The sequence below is a fragment of the Pan paniscus genome, chromosome 1 (assembly GCF_029289425.2).
Source record: "Pan paniscus chromosome 1, NHGRI_mPanPan1-v2.0_pri, whole genome shotgun sequence".
NCBI lineage: Eukaryota > Metazoa > Chordata > Mammalia > Primates > Hominidae > Pan > Pan paniscus.
This window is the reverse complement of record NC_073249.2, coordinates 206286758-206309766: the sequence shown is the minus strand read 5'-3', so window position 1 is coordinate 206309766 and position 23009 is coordinate 206286758. Positions and strand designations below refer to the sequence as shown.

The following is a 23009-nucleotide window of genomic DNA, read 5'->3' as shown; positions in this document are numbered from 1 at the left end:
ATAGGAGCCCTAGAAAAGTGTACAATTTCACTCTCTTTCTGCAACCTATGGTTTAATATTAGTATTGGTACTCAGCAGCTATCAAAACTAGATAGTTTTGGCTTTGTTAAGTTGTGGCCATTTCGAATATAGGTGTGAGAAATGATGCTATAATTGTTTAGCACTTATAGATACATAGTTTTAAAAAATCTATAATCAGGCTGGGCGCAGTGGCTCACACCAGTAATCCCAGCACTTTGGGAGGCCAAGGCAGGAGGAGTGTATGAGTTCAGGAGTTTGAGACCAGCCTGGGCAACATGGCAAAACCCCGTCTCTACCAACACAAATACCAAAATTAGCCAGGTGTTGTGGCATGCGCCTGTGGTCCCAACTACTCAGGAGGCTGAGATGGGAGGATTGCTTGAGCATGGGAGGTTGAGGCTGCAGTGAACTGTCATTGTGCCACCGCTCTGCAGCCTGGCAATAGGGCGAGATCCTGTCTCAAAAAGAAAAAAAAATCTATAATCAAAATTATTCATAATTTTCAAAGGACTAAAGAAATGAAGTACATAGGTATGCCTTGCTTTATGTGGCTTCATTATACAAAAACCATAAAGATGAAAATATTAAGGATTACTCACATAAGGTTTTCTCTAATACTCTTGAATACTCTGGTATGGTCCTATACCCTATCCCCAATCCACAAAGTGAAAACCACAGTCTTGAATTCTGTCATCTGATTGTTCCGTTTCTACCACTTACGTAGCATCTCTAAATTATATTTCCCAATAAGGTTTTATTATTTATTTATTTTTGACTTGGGGTCTCACTATGTTGCCAGGTTGGACTTGAACTCTGGGGCTCAAAGATCCTTCTGCCTCAGCCTCCCGAGCAGCTGAGACTACAGTGTGCACCACTGCACCCAGCTCCATAAGATTTTAGAAACATGGCTCAATATTACAATTTTTCTGATTTAGTATTGGTTGACTATACATCCAATCCATGATGCTCCAATATATGCAAAAAAGCACAACATGAAGGCCATAAGCTCTTTAAGCAAACTGTAAGTCAAGATACAGGCCAAGTATTTTTCAACCTCATTTTTCAAACTATAAACATTTTTATATATTCATTTTATTATATATATATTATTTTGCCTTTTTTTTCTTTTAAACTGAAGTCTCATATTTATTTATTTAGACAGGGTCTTGCTCTTTCGCTCAGGTTACAGTGCAGTGGCACTATCAAGGCTCACTGCAGCCTTGACCTCCGATTGCTTTTTTTTTCTTTTAAACTGAAGTCTCATATTTATTTATTTATTTATTTAGACAGGGTCTTGCTCTTTTGCCCGGGTTGCAGTGCAATGGCACTATCATGGCTCACTGCAGCCTTGACCTCCCAAGCCAAGTGATCCTTAGCGAACTAATGCAGGAACAAAAAACCAAATACTGCGTGTTCTCACTTACAGGTGGGAGCTAAATGGTGACAATACATGGACACATAGAGGGGAACAACAGACACGAACCTATCAGAGGGCAGAGGTTGGGAGGAGGGAGAAGATCAGGAAAAATAACTAATAGGTACTAGGCTTAATACCTGGGTGACAAAATAATCTGTAAAGCAAACCCCCATGACACAAGTTTACCTATAGAACAAACCTGCACATGTACCCCTGACCTTAAAATAAAAGTTAAATTAACAAAAAAAGAGGACTCAGGGAGAGGGAGTGGAGAAGGAGGAAAGAGGAGAGAGGGGAGAGAAGAGGAGACAGAGAGACTGGAGACAGAAAGAAAGAGAGACAGAGAGACAGAGAGAGAGATACTATTGGCTGCAGCAGGGAGGTGCAGCTGGGGCTGTACACTGCATGGAGCCGGTGGGAGCCCTGCCCCTTCTGAGTTGGGATGGAAGCTGCCTGTGCTACTGCAGCCACCCAAACCGTAGCTGCAGACCCAAGCCTCCTGCTCTTTGGAGCAGGCAGGAGCCCTGCCCTCCCACCCAAACTGCAGCTGTGGATTCGAGCCTTTCTTGAGGGAGCAGGCAGGATCTCCCCTCCTGGGTGCTGTCGCAGCTGCCTGACCTGCGGCTGCAGACCTGGGCCTCCCGTTCCACAAAGCAGGCAGGGGACGGGAAAAGGGGGAGCCCTGCCTCTTCTGAGTTGGTGGGGTGGGAGCTGTGGGGTGCAGCTGTGGCTGCCCTCCCAGGCATGCAGCACCTGGGCGTCTCTGCAGTCAGCACCCTCGGGTGTCCCAGGAAAGACCCCCTGTCCCTGCAGGCTCAGGGTTGCCTGCTCTCCGATCTTGGAGTGGGGTTGGGACCAAGCCCCAGGGCCATGAATGGCAGCAGGAGGCAGACAGAGTCCTGGGTGGAAGGGGGCAGGGTCCCCAGTAAGGCCCCACCCTCAGGCCAGGGAGGACCTGAAGGCTGGGGGCTGGGATGCCAGTCCAGCAGAGTGGAGTAGGGGCTCATGGTGCCTCTTCCAGGCCCAACCATGGCTGCCTATGGACCAACTGGCATGCATTTCTTCCCCTCTGAGGTATAAAAGCCCTGGACTCAGCCAGAACAGGGCAGCAGATGGGCAGAGGACAAAGAGGGTAGAGAGACGATAGGAGGACCAGCTGCAGAGAAGAATGCCTTCTCTGCTGAGAGCTGCAGAGATGACCTGCCAGCAGAGAGGAGGTACCCTCTCCTCTGAGAACTTCAGAGACCTGCAGAAATGTCCAAATGACCTGCCTGTGGAGAGGAGCTATCCTCTCCAGAGCCTCCTCTCTACAGAGAGCTGAACACTCCATGGGACAACCTGCCTACTAGAGAGGAGCTACCCACTCCTCTGAGCTGTTCTAACACTAAATAAAACTCTTCTTCACCCTTCATTTGTTTGCGTACCTCATTCTTCCTGGACACAGGAAAAGAACTCGGGCAAAGGTGCCATGGCCACAGAGGTTTCTGGCCAAAAAAATCGACACTCCAGAGATCCCGTAACACTACTGCTTAAATACTTTTGATAGTCACAGCCCTAAAAGATACTTCAGCATGAAAGAGTTGAAATAACAGCCAGCCCCAGCACTGGCCTCTCAGTCAACTAAAAGTCAATTAAAAGACACAACCCCAATCCTTGGAAAATGAAGTCCTTATTGTTCAACCTGGCACCAGCAAGCTGCACCAGAAATGGTGTGATGCCAGTTTCCTGGTGGTCTGCCACAGGGCTGGGTACTGGTAAGTTCTATGCAAAATTCCCAAATTCACTGAAATTTATCAGACTCTTTTTTCATTATGCAATCCCCTGGTGTTGATAATGCATGTATTTAACGAGACTCCACAGTTCTAAAACAGTTGGCTCTAACAGATCTTGCCAGTTCAATAGTTGTGTCAGTGGAGGGATTGAATCCTGGAACTTCACCATCTTCCCTATTATGTATACTTCTCTATTATGTATACATCACCATCTTCCCTATTATGTATACTTCCGTTATGTATACTTCACCACCTTCCCTATTATGTATACTTCCCTATTATGTATACTTCACCATCTTCCCTATTATGTATACTTCCCTATTATGTATACTTCACCATCTTCCCTATTATGTATACTTCCCTATTATGTATACTTCTCTATTATGTATACTTCACCATCTTCCCTATTATGTATACATCAATTTTCAAATATTAAACCCACCTTACATTTCTAGGATAAACCCTACATTATTATTATTATTATTTTCCCAATATGGAGTCTTGCTCTGTCACCCAGAGCTGGAGTGCAATAATGTGATCTTGGCTCATTGCAACCTCTGCCTCCTGGGTTCAAGCAATTTTCCTGCCTCAGCCTCCTGAGTAGCTGGGATTACAGGCGTGTGCTACCACACCTGGCTAATTTTTGTATTTTTAGTAGAGACGGGGATTCACCATGTTAGCCAGGCTGGTCTCGAACTCCTGACCTCGTGATCCGCCCGCCTCGGCCTCCCAAAGTGCTGGGATTACAGGCGTGAGCCACCATGCCCAGCCAATCCTACCTTATTATAACGTATTACTCTTATTATATATTGTTGGATTTGATTTTCTAAAATTGTATTGGGAATTTTTTCTCAATGTTTATGAGGCATATTGGTCTACAGATTTTTGAAATGTCTTTGGTTTTGGTATCAGACTAATGCTGACGTCATAGAAGTACTCACTCCTCTTCAATATTCTGCAATAGTTGTAGAATTCTTCTGTTAAATGGGTATTATTTCCGCTTTAAATGTTTGGTAGAGTTTACCAGTGAAACCATTTAAGCCTGGAGTTGTTCTGTGGTAACATTTTTAACTAATGAATTCAATCTCTTTAATAGATATGCAGGTTATCCATCTCTTGAGACAGCTCTAGTAGTTTGTATCTTTTAAGAAATTTGTGGCTGAGCGCAGTGGCTCACGCCTGTAATCCCAGCACTTGGGAGGCCGAGGCAGGTGGATAACCCGAGGTCGGGAGCTCAACACCAGCCTGACCAACATGGAGAAAGCCCATCTCTACTAAAAATACAAAATTAGCCAGGCATGGTGGCACATGCCTGTAATCCTAGCTACTTGGGAGGCTGAGGCAGGAGAATCACTTAAACCCAGGAGGCAGAGGTTGTGGTGGGCAAAGATCACGCCATTGCACTCCAGCCTGGGCAACAAGAACGAAACTCTGTCTCAAAAAAAAAAAAAAAAAAAAGAAAGAAGTTTGTTCATTTCAACTAGTTCAACTAAATCGATGTATTCAACTAGGGTTATTTCTTTTTGAAGGCAGGGTCTTACTCTGCTGTCTAGGCTGGAGTGTAGTGGCATGATTACAGCTCACTGTAGCCTTGACCTCCTGGGCTCAAGCAATCCTCCCACCTCAGCTTCTCGAGTAGCTATGATTACAGGCATGTACCACCATGCCTGGCTTATTTTTGTATTTTTTGTAAAGATGGGATTTTACCACGTTGTCCAGGTTGGTCTTGAACTCCTAGGCTCAAGCAATTTGCCTGCCTTGGCCTCTCAAAGTGCTGGAATTATAGGCATGCGCCACCACGCCTGGCTGATGTATTTATTGACATAAAGATTATTCATACAATTTCCTCACCCACTTTTATGTATAGAATCTGTGCTGATGTTACCGCTTTCATTCCAGATATTAGTAATATGTACCTTCTTTTCAAACTTTTTTTCATGATCAATCTGGCTAGAGGTTTATCACTTTTATCTTCTCAAAGAACCAGCTTTTTTTTTTTTTTTTTTTTTTTCTGAGACGGCGTCTCGCCCTTTTGTCCAGGCTGGAGTGCAATGGTGCAATCTTGGCTCACTGCAACCTCCACCTCCTGGAGAACCAGCTTTTGATTTCACTGGTCTTTCTCTAAAAATTTTTCTATTTCATTGATTTCTGATATAATGTTTATTATTTCCTTTATTCTACTTGCTTCGAGCTTCATTTGTTCTTATTGTTCTAATTTCTTTTTTTTTTTTTTTTTTTTTTGGTGATAGGGTCTTGCTCTGTTGCCTGGGCTGGTCTCTCAAGCTCCTGGGCTCAAGCAATCTTCCTGCCTTGGCCTCCCAAAGTGTTGGGATTATAGGCATGAGCCATTGTTTCTGGCCTTATTTTTCTAATTCCTTAAGGTTGAAGCTGAGGTTATTGACCTTTCTTCTTTTCTAAATATCGATGATATGTTGTGGTTTTGTTTTCATTCAGTTAAAAATGTTTTTTACTATCATGTTTGATTTCTTCTTTGACCCATGGGTATTTAGAAGTATGTTGTTAAGTTTCTCAGTATGCATTGCCCTAATTCTTAAAGGTTAGTTCAGCTGCACAAGGAATTCTACATTTACTGCTCGTTTCTCAGCACTCTGAGATTATTCTACCATCTTCTGGCTTTCATGGTTGCCACTGCAAAGTCTAATTTTTTGTGTATTTTTTTTTTTGAGGGGGAGGCAGGTAGGTAATGTGCTTCTTCTTTCCAGCTTCTTTAAAATCTTTCATCTGTCTTTGGTATTATGCAGTTTCATTAAAATATAATTATCCTGTATTGCATATATGGGCTTTCATTATAGATTTGTATATTTTTTCACTTCTAGAAGTCTCAGCCACTGTCTCTTCAAATATTGCCTCTTCTCCATTTAGGCTAATTTTCCTTCTGGGACTCCAATTAGATAGGTTAGATGTTCTCTCATTCTTTCCTCCAAATCTCCTAACATGTTAACATATCTTAGATAGCTACCTACAGATTTTGGTATGTGTGTGTGTAGCTTTTGTTTATTTATTTTATTTTTTATTTTTGATAGGCTCTCACTTTGTCTCTCAGGTTGGAGTGCAGTGGTGTGATCGTATCTCACTGCAGCCTTAAATTCCCACGCTCTAGTGATCCTTCTGCCTCAGTCTCTCGAGTAGCTTATGACTACAGGTGCACCAATACACCTAGCTATTTTTTTTTAGTAGAGACAGGTCTCACTATGTTGTCCAGGCTGATCTCCAACTCCTGGCTTCAAGAGATTCTCTTGCCTCAGCCTCCCAAAGTGCTAGGATTATAGGCATGAGCCACTGCACCCAACCTTTTCTTTTCTTTTCAAATCTCTTTAACCATTTTGACTAGTCTCTTGTTTGCTCATTTTTGTGATTCTTTCTTTTACTATAGTGTTATTTTATACTCTGAATGATAATTCCATTACCTCAAGTCCATGGGGTCTAAATCTACTACTTATTGTCTGTTTACTTTTATCTTTACTTCTTTAATTGTATGTTAAATGAACACCAAGTGTCAACTCATATATTTAAATAATTTGTATTTGTAGAAAATAAGGGGACCTAAGTTGAGGATGTTTCTCCAAAGAGCATTTTGATTTGCTTCTTCTGGGAGCCAAGGTAATACTGAACTGAGACTAAGTCAACTTTTTCCATGACATCTGACAGCATTTGTAATAGTATCTTCCCACTGGGCTATGTGTCCTTTGGGCAATATGCCCTTCACATGTAATTACTATTCACAGTTCAGGTTTCATCTCTGGCTTTTCCCCCTCATTAATTCTTTTTGTCCCTTTGAAGGAAATTACTTCCACCTCTTCTAAGTCCAGTAACACATCAGAAGTTATGCTTCATGCAGGTTCTTATTGCTGTGGCAAGAATGCTCTTCAGTGTTCCAGACTACAACCAAAAAGAAAGCTAATGTCCGTAGCAACCTAATATAATATCTTTATCCAGAACAAAATACTTATTTTAAAGTCATTTTCAGATTGCATTCTTGTTCTCTTTTTACCTATGGTGATTTTTTTTCTCCTTATTCCTGATTTTGTTGGCTGTCTTAGTTTTAGTTTTCCTCATGAGTTTTAGGATTTTGATTTTCAGTAACGTTTTGAGAGAGTTTTGTTTTCTTTCTGTTACTTTTCTTGATCTAATTTGTTTTATGGTTACCTCAACCTAACAGCCCACAAATCCTCCTATAGGACCAGATTATACTGATCATGGGGTCTTCTGTTTTGTAGATTTCTGGATCTAGTTACCAGTCAGTAGGCAGGATAGCTAAGGTTCTGGGTATAAGACTGTGTCTACTTCCTTGCACTTATTTACCTGTGTAGTTTCAAGCTATAAGCTTGTCTCTAATCTTCTACCTTATAAGGGTATTAATGGTCTCCATTCCCCACAGAATAACTTCTGGCTGCTTCTGGCCTGCCATCAGACCCAGAAAGCAGGAGACAGCTTTGGCCCTGTCACCCTGCTTTATTTGTTAACTTCATTTCTGCTTGCTGTAGCTTGTTTTTCTATAGGTTGCTAAGTCTTTTACATTTTCTTTTTTTAAATATCAATCATCTGATGACCACACAGTTGGAGTGGCTTTAAAAGCATGAACTTAAAAGGACATCTTTACCAAGATTCCTATTTTGATGTAATTTTAACGACTGGAATACGAAGGAAATTACCTTCACTTCCTCTATGAAATAGATCAACTACTATCCAACAGCAAAACATAAGCCTTGTTCTTACCTGCTCCAAAAGAAAATTATGTACATCTTCTCCTTCTGGTAAAAAGTCCTTCCAGCTGAGGTCAGCCTCCCTCCATAAGGCTCCCACTTTCTTATGGCTCTAAAATAGAGATAAATCCAATCCATTTACTTTCACAGTGGAAGAAGAAACAGAAAAAAAAAAAAAAAAAAAAAAAAGATTTGCTTGAAGTCAAACAGTGCAAACCCCAAAAAGCTGAAAAATCAAAACGTTTCCAGCAGGGCATGATGGTGCACACCTGTATAGTCCTAGCTACTAGGGAGGCTGAGGTGGGAAGACAGCTTTCACCCAGGAGTATGAGTCTGGCCCAGGCAACACACACAGCAAGACCAGTCTCGAAAACAAACTTTTCCTCACTGATAAAAAGTTAATCTCTTAAGACTTGTGACTTTCAAACTAAGATGTCTGAATGCACATAAATACAATGGTGAATAATTGAAGTACAGCTGCTTAAGATTAAATTATTTATTTATGAGGTGACTAATCTGGGGAGCTACAGCTGGTTATTTGGGATTTATAAACATCAAAAAAAGTCCAATACACAGAGTTTATAAATTCCACACTGTGTCTTTTCCTAGATAGCTCTGTATGTATCTGCTATTAAAGCCATTCAAGAAGCCTCACTAGAATCCCTCTCCATAATAGATCACAGCCATGCTGCCTGATACAAGGAGGCTTAAAGCAGTTGTTGCTCCTGAACCAGGAATGAGAAGTGTTTCAAGGGCAAGAAGCACAAGGTTGAGCCCAAGAGAGACAATAAAGAAGAGCTGTTGTCAGGTAGAAAAAAGTGAAGAGGTACAAGTCCTCTACCTGAAGAAAGTGACAGTGACAACGGAAAATGCCAGGTTTGAGGCTGTTGCTGTCATCTGAGAGGTATGTATTAATTACTTCATAGAGTAACTCGTCCAAGGCATAGCTGAAAATATAGTGGAACCAGAATTTGAACTCGGCCATCTGGCTCCAAAGCTTACACTATATGAGAATTTAGTTTTATTTGGAAGTAGGGTTGTGCTGTTTCTATACATCAAAGTTAGTAAGAATGTGAGTTTTTAGTTACTATTATTAATTTTTGAGACAGAGTCTCTCTCTGTAGCTCAGGTTGAAATGCAGTGGCACAATCTTGGCTCACTCCAACCTCCACCTCCCAGATTCAAGCGATTCTCCTGCCTCAGCCTCCCAAGTAGCTGGGATTACAGGTGCCTGTCACCATGCCTGGCTAATTTTTGTATTTTTAGTAGAGATGGGATTTTGCCATGTTGGCCAGACTGGTCTCCAACTCCTGACCTCAAGTGATCCACCCGCCTCGGCCTCCCAAAGTGTTGGGATTACAGGCGTAAGCCACTGCGCCAGCCAGAATGTGAGTCTTTTTTTTTTTTTTTTTTTTTTTTTTTGAGACGGAGTCTTGCTCTGTTGCCAGGCTGGAGTGCAGTGGCATGATCTCGGCTAACTGCAACCTCTGCCTCCCGGGTTCAAGCGATTCTCCTGCCTCAGCCTCCTAAGTAGCTGGGACTACAGGCGTGTGCCACCATGCCTGGCTAATTTTTGTATTTTTAGTAGAGACAGGGTTTCACCATGTTGGCCAGGATGGTCTCGATCTCTTAACCTCGTGATCTGCCCACCTTGGCCTCCCAAAGTGCTGGGATTACAGGTGTGAATCACCGCGCACGGCCAGAATGTGAGTTTTAAATAAGGACTAAAGTCAAGTAGGTCGGAGAAGAGGAAATTTTGGACATAAAAACTAGGGTTCAGTAAAAATTTTAGTGCCATTAAGCAAAGAGTAGTATTAACAAATAGTCAACAGAACTAGAGACCAGGATATTTAGTGCATCTGTTTATGAATAACTACCACACAAATGGGATACAGAAGGACTTCTGTATCAGAGGGAGGAATGAAACACTGACTTTAAACATTAAAATCTATCATCCAATATCTTTGAGTCAGGCGTAAGTAAGTCAGAAATCACTCCAGAATCTTCATTTCTGAGTTCTGTTTTGTTTTGACATCTCTCATCCCTCTCATCCTAGACATTTCATTCCCTTTGTGATGCCACAACACTTCCCCAAACCTCTTAGACTTCTAACAAAGCACTTTCACTCTTTTGAAATTATTGGTTTAGATTTATCTGTTCCCACTTTACAGACTGACAGCCTGCCATAGACTGACAGCCTCCAGCTCTATGGAGCTTTTCGTTGAAATCTATTAAAACATATAAATGATATATCCATTTTGTTTCAAAGGAAGAAAAAATCAACTACAAATAAAACATGCCTTGAGATTCTTTAGAATTATACCAAATCTAGTCGAGATTTGGTAATTCTGCCCCAAGATATTAGCAAACAGAAGGACAAATGCACCTCAGAAAGAAACTGGGTTGAAGCAGAGACCTCACTCTTAATTACTTGCACCCTGAGACCTAAGCTATTCACAGATAACCCAAGATCAAGATCACTGCCCTTCCTAATAATACTGTTGAGTCTGACACTCAGTGTAACACTCACCATTTGTTTGCATAGTAGGTGCAATATTTCAGAAAGCAAGACCCCAGCTCTTCCAACAGGAAGTAAAGGTTTGCTAAATTCTCTGTAAAAGATAGGAGCAGTGATTAAGTATCTCTAAAGAAATCCTTTCTTCTAGAACAAGAGGCAAACAATGTGTGACCAAAAACCAGATACTGTGCAACCTACATAATACTGGGCAAGCCAAAGCTCCAGGACATGCTCTAAGTCATTTTCAGGAGAAGTTCCTGAAAAGGTACATGTGAGTTCTTGGTTTTTACCTTTTTCTTTAACCACTTCAGTGATAGAAGCAACACAAAGATCAGATGTGGTAATCTGTTTGTTTATGTAAGTTCTGCTTCAAGCTAAAATGAGAAGCACCTTAGGTAACAGGGAGTTGTGATGCTTTTATAAAGTTTTTTTTTTTTTTTTTTTTGAGACAGAGTCTCACTCTGTCACCAGGCTGGAGTGCAGTGGCGCAATCTTGGCTCACCGCAATCTCCAATTCCCTGGTTCAAGCGATTCTCCTGCCTCAGCTTCCCAAGTAGCTGGGATTACAGGCACGTAACACCATGCCCAGATAATTTTTGCATTTTAGTAGAGACAGGGTTTCACCATGTTGGCCAGGATGGTTTTGATTTCCTGACCTTGTGATCCGCCCGCCTCGGCCTCCCAAAGTGCTGGGATTACAGGTGTAAGCTATTGCGTCTGGCCATATATAAAGTATTTTTAAGAAAGGAAGCTTTTCTTTATAGATGAAATTATGGATGAAACAGCAAAGGGGCCAATTTTTTAATAGTCTAAATCAGTATTTACCAAACTGTGTTCCATAGGATATCTATACTGTAAGTGAGGCAATGCTGAATTAAACAAAGCTAACTAGTTTTTATTTATTGCTTTACCATAGGACTGTCATAAACTTTAATATGCTAAGTATGTTTTGTTAATCTCAAAGAAAAGGGACATGACCATGTGCAAAGTTTGACTATATAAACAACTTTTGTGGAAACACTAGTGTTTCGAAGAACAGAGTTTGGGAACCACTGGTCTATATAACGTAGCATCCATTCCCCACTCACATCCAAATGTAGGAATACTTGAGATCTCAGTTTGTTTTATTATAATCATCCTTTTATTATAATCATGAGCATGTACTATGGGGTAATGCAGTCTGACAAGTTACAATGGGAAAATATAACTACTTACAGCACTACTGCAATGATAGACACAAAAGCCAGATGAACATTAAGCTTCTAGAAGCAGTCATCTTCCAGTTACACGATTCTGGAGCCAATCTATCATCGCCACTACCCTCAACAGACCACAGGGCTATCATATCCCCAGAATATCTCAGGTGTAGACCTAGCATAAGGTAACATTTTTACACTGAAATCAGAAGTCTTAAAGAGTCACAGCCTGCATTCATGAGTCTCCAAAGGCGATAATGGGACAGTACTATGATAGAGAGCTAGCAAGTGAGTTATTAGTCAGTTCTACCTGATATATATCAAGAGAAACAAGTATAACTTACATGGTAAGTTCTCTCATGGAGATTCCACCTTCTTTTAACATGGGGGTCACCAGTTCAGCAAGGTACAACCAAATATGGGGAATATCAATGGCCATGTCATCTGCCAATTCCAAAGTTTCTGAAAAACTGAAAAGGAACAGGGGGTAAAAATCACATGCAAATGTAATTCGAAAGTTAAAATTAAATAAAGAGATAAAAAAATCAGTCAACAAATACATATTAATCACCTGCTATGTTAGGTACAGTCTAGCCACAAAGTGACTGGTAAATACATTACCATTCTCAAAGAGATTATGTTAGCGTGGGGGAAAAAGACTAGAACAGACAAAAGCATACTTGCAAATAGGGCTAATACTCTGAAGAACATGAACTATGTACAAGAAGGAGGTCAGAAAATACCTCCATATAAAGGTGACATTTGAAAGCCTTAAATGATGAAAAGAAGGACAGTCCTGTGAAGTTCTAGGGGAAAAATTATCCATTTAATCCTGCACTATAAAGAATTCACCACAGTTGAATATCATATCCTCTGAGTCAGTCAAAAGCACTGACTAAACACTTACTGTAAAAGACAAAAATCTGTGTCCTTGAGGAATCTTACAATGGGGAAAAAACTGGATGGATATAAAAGAGTCTGGCAACATTACTAACACTATCATCATTATTACATGTTACAAACTGTTCTATCTCTACAGAAAAGCTAATGGTTTCAGGCTTTTGTGCTATGAATTATAAATATTTCTCAATGTCAAGCAAATGGGAATTAAATATAAAACTTAGGAAAATCAAATATAAAATACCAGCACTCTTATGTAGGCTAAAAATCATAGCTATTCATTTGGAAGTATAAACAAACAACTCAAGACTTTGTTAATTATTTCCACATACAATATATAATAAAGTACAAAAGCAAATGAATTTAACTACAGGAGACATACACATAATTGCAAGTCATAAGGAAAGGGAGGAATGAATTGAAGAGCTAAGAGCAGGTGGTAATTGTATGCATGCCCTTTCAGATCTCTACAATTGTAAAACGTGTGCTTTTCCACTGCAGTTCCAGGTTCTAGCCAAAGTATGCCACCCTTTTTTCAGAGGCCTACATCTCACTAAAACTTTTCACTTAAAAAGAGCTACCACCATAGGCAGGGTCACCATTCTGAAGCTGCCACTTCAAAACAGTTTGCAGCTCAGCCATATTATCTAACTCTGGGCTTCATGAATCCTTAATTCCAACTTTCTGACCTCACAGCTTGCAATTATTTGATGCCGAGGACGGTGTCTGTGCTATGGCAAATAGATGTCAAATAATTGCAGGTTCTCTCATTATGTGCATACTTTGGGTTCAGTTAATGTACCACTGATGGAATATAATCTAGCTGGACTCCAGGATTTCTAGGTTAACCACCTGATCCTGCCAACTCATGCTCTGTGGGCTAGCAGCATAAATTAAGCTGTTTAATGGGCCCAAGAGACAACTGTAGCCATGCTGGTCTTTCAGCAGTGTACCTGCTGCTATTTTTATCTCATATATTTTATCTCATTACAAATAAAATATACCCATATTCTTGCTTTGGTTTTTTATGCCTTGATCAGTCAGTTCATCATGGGACAGTCCACAGAACACAATCAGTGGTCAAATCTATACTGCTAACAAAAAACTTTTTTGGCTGAACATAGGATTTCCATAGAACAAGACTGTAAGAAGCTTATTTTTTTTTTCAGGTTTACAGTTCTTAAATCCTGTTGCATGATTCTAAAAGAAAAATCTTGAGTGTGCTGAAGCACCTAGGTAATAACTGTCTTTATGTCTTTGCACTACTACATAGCCTATATTAATGCTTTGCACCACAAGTTATTTTCTAAAAGCTGAAAAAATGAAACAGAGCTACATCATACCCTTGCCTCTTGGCATGTAGTGACCATCACAGTCATTGGACTGTCAGGCTTTTCTTTGGGTGGAAGGAAAAAACCACAGCCATTGGACTGAACTTTGGTAAGGTCTACATAGATGAGACTGCAGATATCCCTCCGCCCATTTCAACTACAAAAGCTCCACTTCATTTTATTTACTGGGTTTTTGTATAAAATTTTAATTGAAGAAAGGGATACATGATTAAAAGAAACATATTTAAAAAAATTTTTTTTTTTTTGAGAAAGCCTTCAATCTTTAAAATGTTCCTGGGCAATGTGGGATGGAGGTAGAGGAAATATTTTTTCCTGTAGTACCTTAGAAGGCAGGAGAAAAAGAGCCATTGCCAAAACCAGAAAGGCCAGAAAGATCTCCCGTGTTAGTGTTAGTAATAGAATTTCCAAAGCCTCACCAGCTCCCTCCTGCCCATAAGCCAGGGAACAGCTTCTGCCAACCTGATCGATTCTTTGCCTTTGCATTTTTCTTTTTTTTTTTTTTATGTTACCAGAAAATAAGGATCATTTTATCGTTTTCCTTCCAATCATCTTACTTTTCCTTTTTTTTTTTCTTTTTTTTTTTTTATACTTTCAGTTTTAGGGTACATGTGCACATTGTGCAGGTTAGTTACATATGTATACATGAGCCATGCTGGTGTGCTGCACCCACTAACTCGTCATCTAGCATTAGTTATATCTCCCGATGCTATCCCTCCCCCCTCCCCCGACCCCACAACAGTCCCCAGAGTGTGATATTCCCCTTCCTGTGTCCATGTGATCTCATTGTTCAATTCCCACCTATGAGTGAGAATATGCGGTGTTTGGTTTTTTGTTCTTACGATAGTTTACTGAGAATGATGATTTCCAATTTCATCCATGTCCCTACAAAGGACATGAACTCATCATTTTTTATGGCTGCATAGTATTCCATGGTGTATATGTGCCACATTTTCTTAATCCAGTCTATCATTGTTGGACATTTGGGTTGGTTCCAAGTCTTTGCTATTGTGAATAATGCCACAATAAACATACGTGTGCATGTGTCTTTATAGCAGCATGATTCATAGTCCTTTAGGTATATACCCAGTAATGGGATGGCTGGGTCAAATGGTATTTCCAGTTCTAGATCCCTGAGGAATCGCCACACTGACTTCCACAATGGTTGAACTAGTTTACAGTCCCACCAACAGTGTAAAAGTGTTCCTATTTCTCCACATCCTCTCCAGCACCTGTTGTTTCCTGACTTTTTAATGATTGCCATTCTAACTGGTGTGAGATGGTATCTCATTGTGGTTTTGATTTGCATTTCTCTGATGGCCAGTGATGATGAGCATTTTTTCATGTGTTTTTTGGCTGCATAAATGTCTTCTTTTGAGAAGTGTCTGTTCATGTCCTTTGCCCACTTTTTGATGGGGTTGTTTGTTTTTTTCTTGTAAATTTGTTTGAGTTCATTGTAGATTCTGGATATTAGCCCTTTGTCAGAAGAGTAGGTTGCGAAAATTTTCTCCCATTTTGTAGGTTGCCTGTTCACTCTGATGGTAGTTTCTTTTGTTGTGCAGAAGCTCTTTAGTTTAATTAGATCCCATTTGTCAATTTCGTCTTTTGTTGCCATTGCTTTTGGTGTTTTAGACATGAAGTCCTTGCCCATGCCTATGTCCTGAATGGTAATGCCTAGGTTTTCTTCTAGGGTTTTTATGGTTTTAGGTCTAATGTTTAAGTCTTTAATCCATCTTGAATTGATTTTTGTATAACGTGTAAGGAAGGGATCCAGTTTCAGCTTTCTACATATGGCTAGCCAGTTTTCCCAGCACCATTTATTAAATAGGGAATCCTTTCCCCATTGCTTGTTTTTCTCAGGTTTGTCAAAGATCAGATAGTTGTAGATATGCGGCGTTATTTCTGAGGGCTCTGTTCTGTTCCGTTGATCTATATCTCTGTTTTGGTACCAGTACCATGCTGTTTTGGTTACTGTAGCCTTGTAGTATAGTTTGAAGTCAGGTAGTGTGATGCCTCCAGCTTTGTTCTTTTGGCTTAGGATTGACTTGGCGATGCGGGCTCTTTTTTGGTTCCATATGAACTTTAAAGTAGTTTTTTCCAATTCTGTGAAGAAAGTCATTGGTAGCTTGATGGGGATGGCATTGAATCTGTAAATTACCTTGGGCAGTATGGCCATTTTCACGATATTGATTCTTCCTACCCATGAGCATGGAATGTTCTTCCATTTGTTTGTATCCTCTTTTATTTCCTTGAGCAGTGGTTTGTAGTTCTCCTTGAAGAGGTCCTTCACATCCCTTGTAAGTTGGATTCCTAGGTATTTTATTCTCTTTGAAGCAATTGTGAATGGGAGTTCACTCATGATTTGGCTCTCTGTTTGTCTGTTGTTGGTGTATAAGAATGCTTGTGATTTTTGTACATTGATTTTGTATCCTGAGACTTTGCTGAAGTTGCTTATCAGCTTAAGGAGATTTTGGGCTGAGACAAAGGGGTTTTCTAGATATACAATCATGTCGTCTGCAAACAGGGACAATTTAACTTCCTCTTTTCCTAACTGAATACCCTTTATTTCCTTCTCCTGCCTAATTGCCCTGGCCAGAACTTCCAACACTATGTTGAATAGGAAATCAATAAATGTAATCCAGCATATAAACAGAGCCAAAGACAAAAACCACATGATTATCTCAATAGATGCAGAAAAAGCCTTTGACAAAATTCAACAACCTTCATGCTAAAAACTCTCAATAAACTAGGTATTGATGGGACGTATTTCAACATAATAAGAGCTATCTATGACAAACCCACAGCCAATATCATACTGAATGGGGAAAAACTGGAAGCATTCCCTTTGAAAACGGGCACAAGACAGGGATGCCCTCTCTCACCACTCCTATTCAACATAGTGTTGGAAGAAAAATATTTAAAAATTTTAATGCAGTAAAGTTCTGATAAGAAATCTTTCAAAAAAGCAAAATAATGCTACCACAATTGAAAGTGGTATTGTCAAAAATAACCAGAAAACAAATTACAAAATGGCAGTAGCAAGTCCTTATCTATCAATAATTATGTCACATGTAAATGGATTAAATTTTCCAATCAAAAGACGGAGTGGCTAAATAGATTAAAAAATAAGATCCGGCCAGGTGCAATGGCTCATGCCTGTAATCCCAACACTTGAAGAGGTCAAGGCAGGAGGATCAATTGAGCCTAGTTGTTGGAGACCAGCCTGGGCATTGTAGGGAGAATCTGTCTCTATAAAAAAATAAAAAAAAATTAGCCAGGCATCATGATGCATGGCTGTGGTCCCAACTACCCAGGAGGATTGCTTGAGTCCAGAAGGTAGAGGTTGCAGTGAGCCTTGATTGCGCCACTGCACTCCAGCCTGGGTGAGAGAGTGGGACTCTCTCACAAAATCTAAAAAATAAATAAATGAAAAATGAGATCCAACCATATGCTGCTTATAAGAGATTCACTTTACTAGTAAGGACATTCATAGACTGAAAAGGAAGAGAAGAAAAAAGATATTTCATGAAAATAGAAATCAAAAGAGGGCAGGGGTAGCTATACTTATATGAGACAAAAAGGACATTAAGTCAAAAACTATAAAAAGAGACAAAGGTCATTATGTAATGATAAAGGAATCAATTTACTGAGAGGATATAACAGTTATAAATACATATGCACCTCAAATTGGAGTACCTAAAAACATAGGGCAATTAATTATCTGAAGGTAAAGACAGACTACAATACAGCAAGAGCAGGGGACCTCAATACCCTTCTTTAAACAATGAACAACTCATCTAGACAGAAAATCAGTAAGGAAACATTGGGCTTGAATTATACTTTAAACCAAACAAAAATACACAGAACATTCCATTAAACAGCAGCAGAATACATATTCTTCTAAAGTGCAAATAAAACATTCTCCCCAATAGATCATATGTTAGACCACAAAACAAGACTTAACAAATTTAAGAGGACTGAAATCATATCAAGTATCTTTTTGGATCACAATGCAATAAAACTTGAACTCAGTAACAGGAGAAATCTTGGAAAATATCCAAACATGTGAATATTAAACAACATCTGCCTAAACAACCAATAGGTCACAGAAGAAATTAGAAAGGAATTTTTAAAAAATATCTTGAGACAAATGAAAATGGAAACACAACATACCAACACTTATAGAATGCAGCAAAAGTGCTCCTAAGAGGGAAATGTATAGCAATGAGCATCTATATCAAAAAAGAAAAAAGATCTCAAACAATATACCATTCATTACACATCAAGGAACTAGAAAAAGAAGAACAAACTAAGCCCAAAATTAGCACAGGGAAGGAAATAACAAACATCTAAACAGAAATAAATGAAATAGACACTTAAAAAATGAAAGAAAAAAAATCAATGATACTCGGAGTTGTATTTTTGGAAAAATGAAGAAAATCAAGAAACCCTTATCTAGACTAGGAGAAAAGACAGAAGACTCAAAATAAGAAATGAAAGAGGAGATATTACAACTGATACCACAGAAATACAAAGGATCATAAGAAACTACTATGAACAATAAATGGATAATCTAGAAAAAAACAGATAAACTCATAGATATATACAACAAATCAAGACTGAATCATGGCCAGGTGCACTGTCTTAAACCTGTAATCCCAGCACTTTGAGAGGCCAAGGGGGAAGGATCATTTGTCTAGGAGTGCAAGACCAGCCTGGGCAACATAGTGAGACACCATCTGTACAAAAAATAAAAAATCAGCTGAGCACAGTGGCGTGCACCTACTGTCCCAGCTACTTGAGAGGTTGAGATGGGAGGATCACTTGAGCCCAGGAGGTTGAGGTTGCAGTGAGCCACGATGAAGCCACTGTACTCCAACCTGGGTGACAGAGCAAGACCCTATCTCAGAGAGAAAAAAAAAAAGCCCAGGACTAGGTGGCTTCACTGCTGAATTCTACCAAACACTTGAAGAAGAACAAATTCTTCTCAAATTCTTCCAAAAAATTGAAGTGGAGAAAATACTTCCCAAGTCATTTTACAAGGTCAGTATGGCAATCCTCCTACCTCAGCTTCCTGAGTAGCTGCAGCTATAGGCACCCACCACCATGCCCAGAGAGTTTTTGTATTTTTCAGTAGAGATAGGGTTTCACCATGTTGCCCAGGCTAGTCTCAAACTCCTAGGCTCAAGCAATTTGCCCACTTTGGCCTCCCAAAGTGTTTTTTATTTTTAAAGATAGGATCTCACTTGTTGCCCAGGCTGGGGTGCAGTGATGCTCTCGCAGTTCACTATAGCTTGAACTCCTGGGCTCAAGCAATCTTCCTGCCTCAGCCTCCCAAGTAGCTGTAATTATTGGCACGTGCCACCATGCACAGCCAATTTTTTTGTTAATTTTTTTTAGAGATGGGGTCTTGCTATGTTGCCCAGGCTAGTCTTGAACTCCTGGCCTTAAGCCATCCTCCCATCTTAGCCTCCCTGGTAGCTGAGATTACAGGAACGAATCACTGTGTCCAGCCTACATAGGGTCTTTTACCAATGTAGAATTGCCGTAAGCAGTAATAAAGGTTCCAGAAAAGTAGTCAAGGAAGAGATAAGAATTTTCTCTCTAACAAACACCTCCCAAAGTGAAATATTAATGTATCAATCTTCCTCTAGGGTACATATTTTGTGTCTATTGTCCACTCTAATTTTTACAACCTTGGTCTTCATTTGTTTATTATACTTTCAAAGTCATTCCAATTCTGTGACTAATAGCAAACTGCACTCAACTATATTTACTAGACAGTTTTTAAAAAGAAGTTTTCTGAAATCATGATATAAAAAGACTATCAACACACTGTTTGAAGTGCATGCACCTATACAATAATGCTTCTACCTATCTACCTACCAACCTAACTAGGGTCATAAAGTATTTAGATTCAAGTCCTGAAAATATCAGGACGATGGCTTGATGTTTTCTTTGCGGAGATATGTTTCACATACAGCAACTATTACGCTCACAGTTGATATAACATCTTGTAAGGAAAATTCCAAAGGACCTAAAAGCTATATTCATAAAGCCTATTTGAAACTTTTGTCTATTTTACTACTTTGCAGCAGTGCATACTCTAAAGAGCTATAGGGAGAAATGGCAGATTAGTAGCTACCTCACCAGGGACCAGTATACCTGGAGGCTTTCTGCTTTTTTTTTTTTTTTTTTTTTTTTTTTTGAGAAGGAGTCTCACTCTGTTGCCAGGCTGGAGTGCCATGGCACAATCTCAGCTCACTGCAACCTCTGACTCCCTGGTTCAAGCAATTCTCCTGTCTCAGCCTCCCGAGCAGCTGGGATTACAGGCATGTGCCACCGTGCCCAGCTAATTTTTGTATTTTTAGCAGACACGGGGTTTCACCATGTTAGCCAGGATGGTCTCGATCTCCTGACCTCGTGATCCGCCTGCCTCGGCCTCCCAAAGTGCTGGGATTACAGGCGTGAGCCACCGCACCTGGCTGGCTTTCTGCTTTCTAACCTTCCCAGAGTTATCATTGGCTTGGCGAGCTACACAGAAACTGCTTCCCCAACTGTTCAGAAGTTGCCATCTAAGCAGTAGCAGCACCCAAAACAGCTGATCTCAGAGGCTCTTCCACAATACTATGGAAGGACAATACTATCTTTGTAGGTTAAGAATAAAGAAGCAAAAGACAGGGTATCTTCATGGCTCCAATGAAATGGCCTCTCTAGACAGTATGAACCATTTATAACTCAGGCTTTAGAAGGGATTGTGAAATTCTGATCTGCTTGCAAGAAAGCTCTTGGTGGACACTGACATGAAGCAATCCCTACATTTCCCTCTTAGAAAAAGGTGGCACTAAATTGTCAGGCCTCTCCATTTAGAATAAAATAGTACAACTTTTACAGATCTTGGTCTAAGGTCCAAGACTGGTTAGGTCTAAGCATCGAAGGTTAGGCCTGGAGTCACTGCACTGCCTCTAGCTGCAGACGGAAGCAGGTATGGTGAAACATGAAGTAATTGCTGAGACACAGAACTGTTAACCTCATTTTATGTCTAAATAAAAGGTAGTAGTGTGGTAATTATTGCTGGCAACAGCAATTCTAACACCAACAACAAAACTGTAGCCACCACGTCTGGTTATGATATTTTTTCTTCAGAGAATCCCACAAAGGGAGAAATGCAAATGTCTGAGATATCCGAGAGACTAAGCTAGTATCTCACAAGTTCAATTATAGCCAATAAAGGTACACTATGCTTCTGGGCATCTTCATAGATATGAATCAACTTCCGAGTATAGTTTGAAGAGACAGAAAATGGTAAATGATAATTTACCATTATCATTTCCAGAATTTTCTGAGGAATGTAGCATAATACCTGGATAATAAGTAACTATTTATAAATGGATATCCTCGTCACTCCAACAGTATTATTTCTAGGAAATTATAGTTTCAAGTCTGCTGGGAGGACCATATTCAATCTGATTGTGAGCATGTACATACCTTTATTTGCTCTTACCATTTGCACTGGCTAGTTACTGGACTGAATTGGAGGCTTCTCTTTTAAAACTGGGAAACCATCCTGGCCTTAAAAACCAATAACCACAGCAACTTTTGCCAAAGTGTCTTACTAACTGGTTCAAATGGCCTTAATTCAGAGCAATCTAGCTTACTGCTGAAAGAAAACTTTTTTTTTTCCCCCAGATGTGGTCTCATTCTGTCACCTAGGCTGGAGTGCAGTGGTGTGATCATGGCTTACTGCAGTCCGGACCTCCCAGGTGCAATCCTTCTGCCTCAACCTCCCAAGTAGCTGGGACTATAGGTGCACACCACCATGCCTAGCTAATTTTTATATTTTTAGTATAGATGGAGTTTCACCATGCTGCCCAGGCTGGTCTTAAACTCCTGGGCTCAAGCGATCTCCCTGCCTCAGCCTTCCAAAGTGCTAGCATTACAGGTGTGAGCCACCATGCCCAGCCTGAAAGAAAACTTCTTTTTTGAGAGGGAGTCTTGCTCTGTCGCCCAGAATGGAGTGCAGTGGCGCAATTTCAGCTCACTGCAACCTCCACCTCCCTGGTTCAAGAGATTCTCTTGCCTCGGTCTCCGGGTACCTGGGATTACAGGTGCGTGCCACCACGCCCGGCTAATTTTTTGTATTTTTAGTAGAGGCGGGGTTTCACCATGTTAGCCAGGATGGTCTCGATCTCCTGACCTCGTGATCCACCCGCCTCGGCCTCCCAAAGTGCTGGGATTACAGGTGTGAGCTACGGTGCCCAGCCTAATTTTCATATTTTTAGTAGAGACGGGGTTTTACCACGTTGGTCAGGCTGGTCTCGAACTCCTGACCTTGTGATCTGCCCACCTCGGCCTCCCAAAATACTGGGATTACAGGCGTGAGTCACCACGCCTGGCAAGAAAACTTTTTAATGGTCCTAGGGGCAAGTATAAATTTTCTAGGACCTAGAAGACAACGCTGTCATTGCTTGCAAAGTCAAATGAATAAATTCAACAATGACTTTTTTGTTTTTTTGAGACTGAGACAGGCGGAGTGCAGTGGTGCAACCTTGGCTCACTGCAACCTCTGCCTCCCGGGTTCAAGCGATTCTTATGCCTCAGCCTCGCAAGTAGCTGGGATTGCAGGCTCATGCCACCATGTTGGGCTAATTTTTGTATTTTTAGTAGATGTTGGCATGTTGGCCGTGGCTGGTTTCAGACTCCTGATCTCAAGTGATCCACCCGCCTCAGCCTCCCAAAGTGCTGGGATTACAGGTGTGAGCCACTGCACCTGGCCAACAATGACATTTAATGGTTACCTTATTCTAAAAGGATTGCCATATGTGAAATGACTACGGAAAAATATACAGTGGCATTTAATCATATGTGCATTTAATTTATGAGAACATGAGCTTGGCAAAAAAAAAAAAAAAAAAGAGGAAAATTACAAGTAGTACAGACTTCTTACTGCCATTTGATTCAATAAGCATATGTCCAGGTGAGGATGAGATGGCAGATGTAAATCCAATGTCCAGACCTTAGGAGATCCTAGTTGCTATTCCCTTAGAGAGTGGGCATCTGTCAGTGCTGGGTGTGACTCTGTGTTTATATTTGATACAACATGGCTCCTAAA

At 40.4% G+C, this 23009-nt stretch overlaps 1 protein-coding gene across 43 annotated transcripts in view; it reads right to left on the bottom strand.

Annotated features, from left to right (window-relative positions):
* EIF4G3 (eukaryotic translation initiation factor 4 gamma 3) overlaps nt 1-23009 on the bottom strand; it is a 368231-nt gene that overhangs the window by 9062 nt on the left and 336160 nt on the right. For all 43 annotated transcript variants that reach the window (XM_063594267.1, XM_008967038.4, XM_034957340.3 and 40 more), the window contains 3 exons: nt 11993-12118; nt 10465-10546; nt 7948-8046 (listed from right to left, as the gene is read on the bottom strand). In XM_063594267.1, the coding sequence (XP_063450337.1) occupies nt 7948-8046; nt 10465-10546; nt 11993-12118 (307 nt within the window). The remainder of the gene's footprint in view (nt 1-7947; nt 8047-10464; nt 10547-11992; nt 12119-23009) is intronic.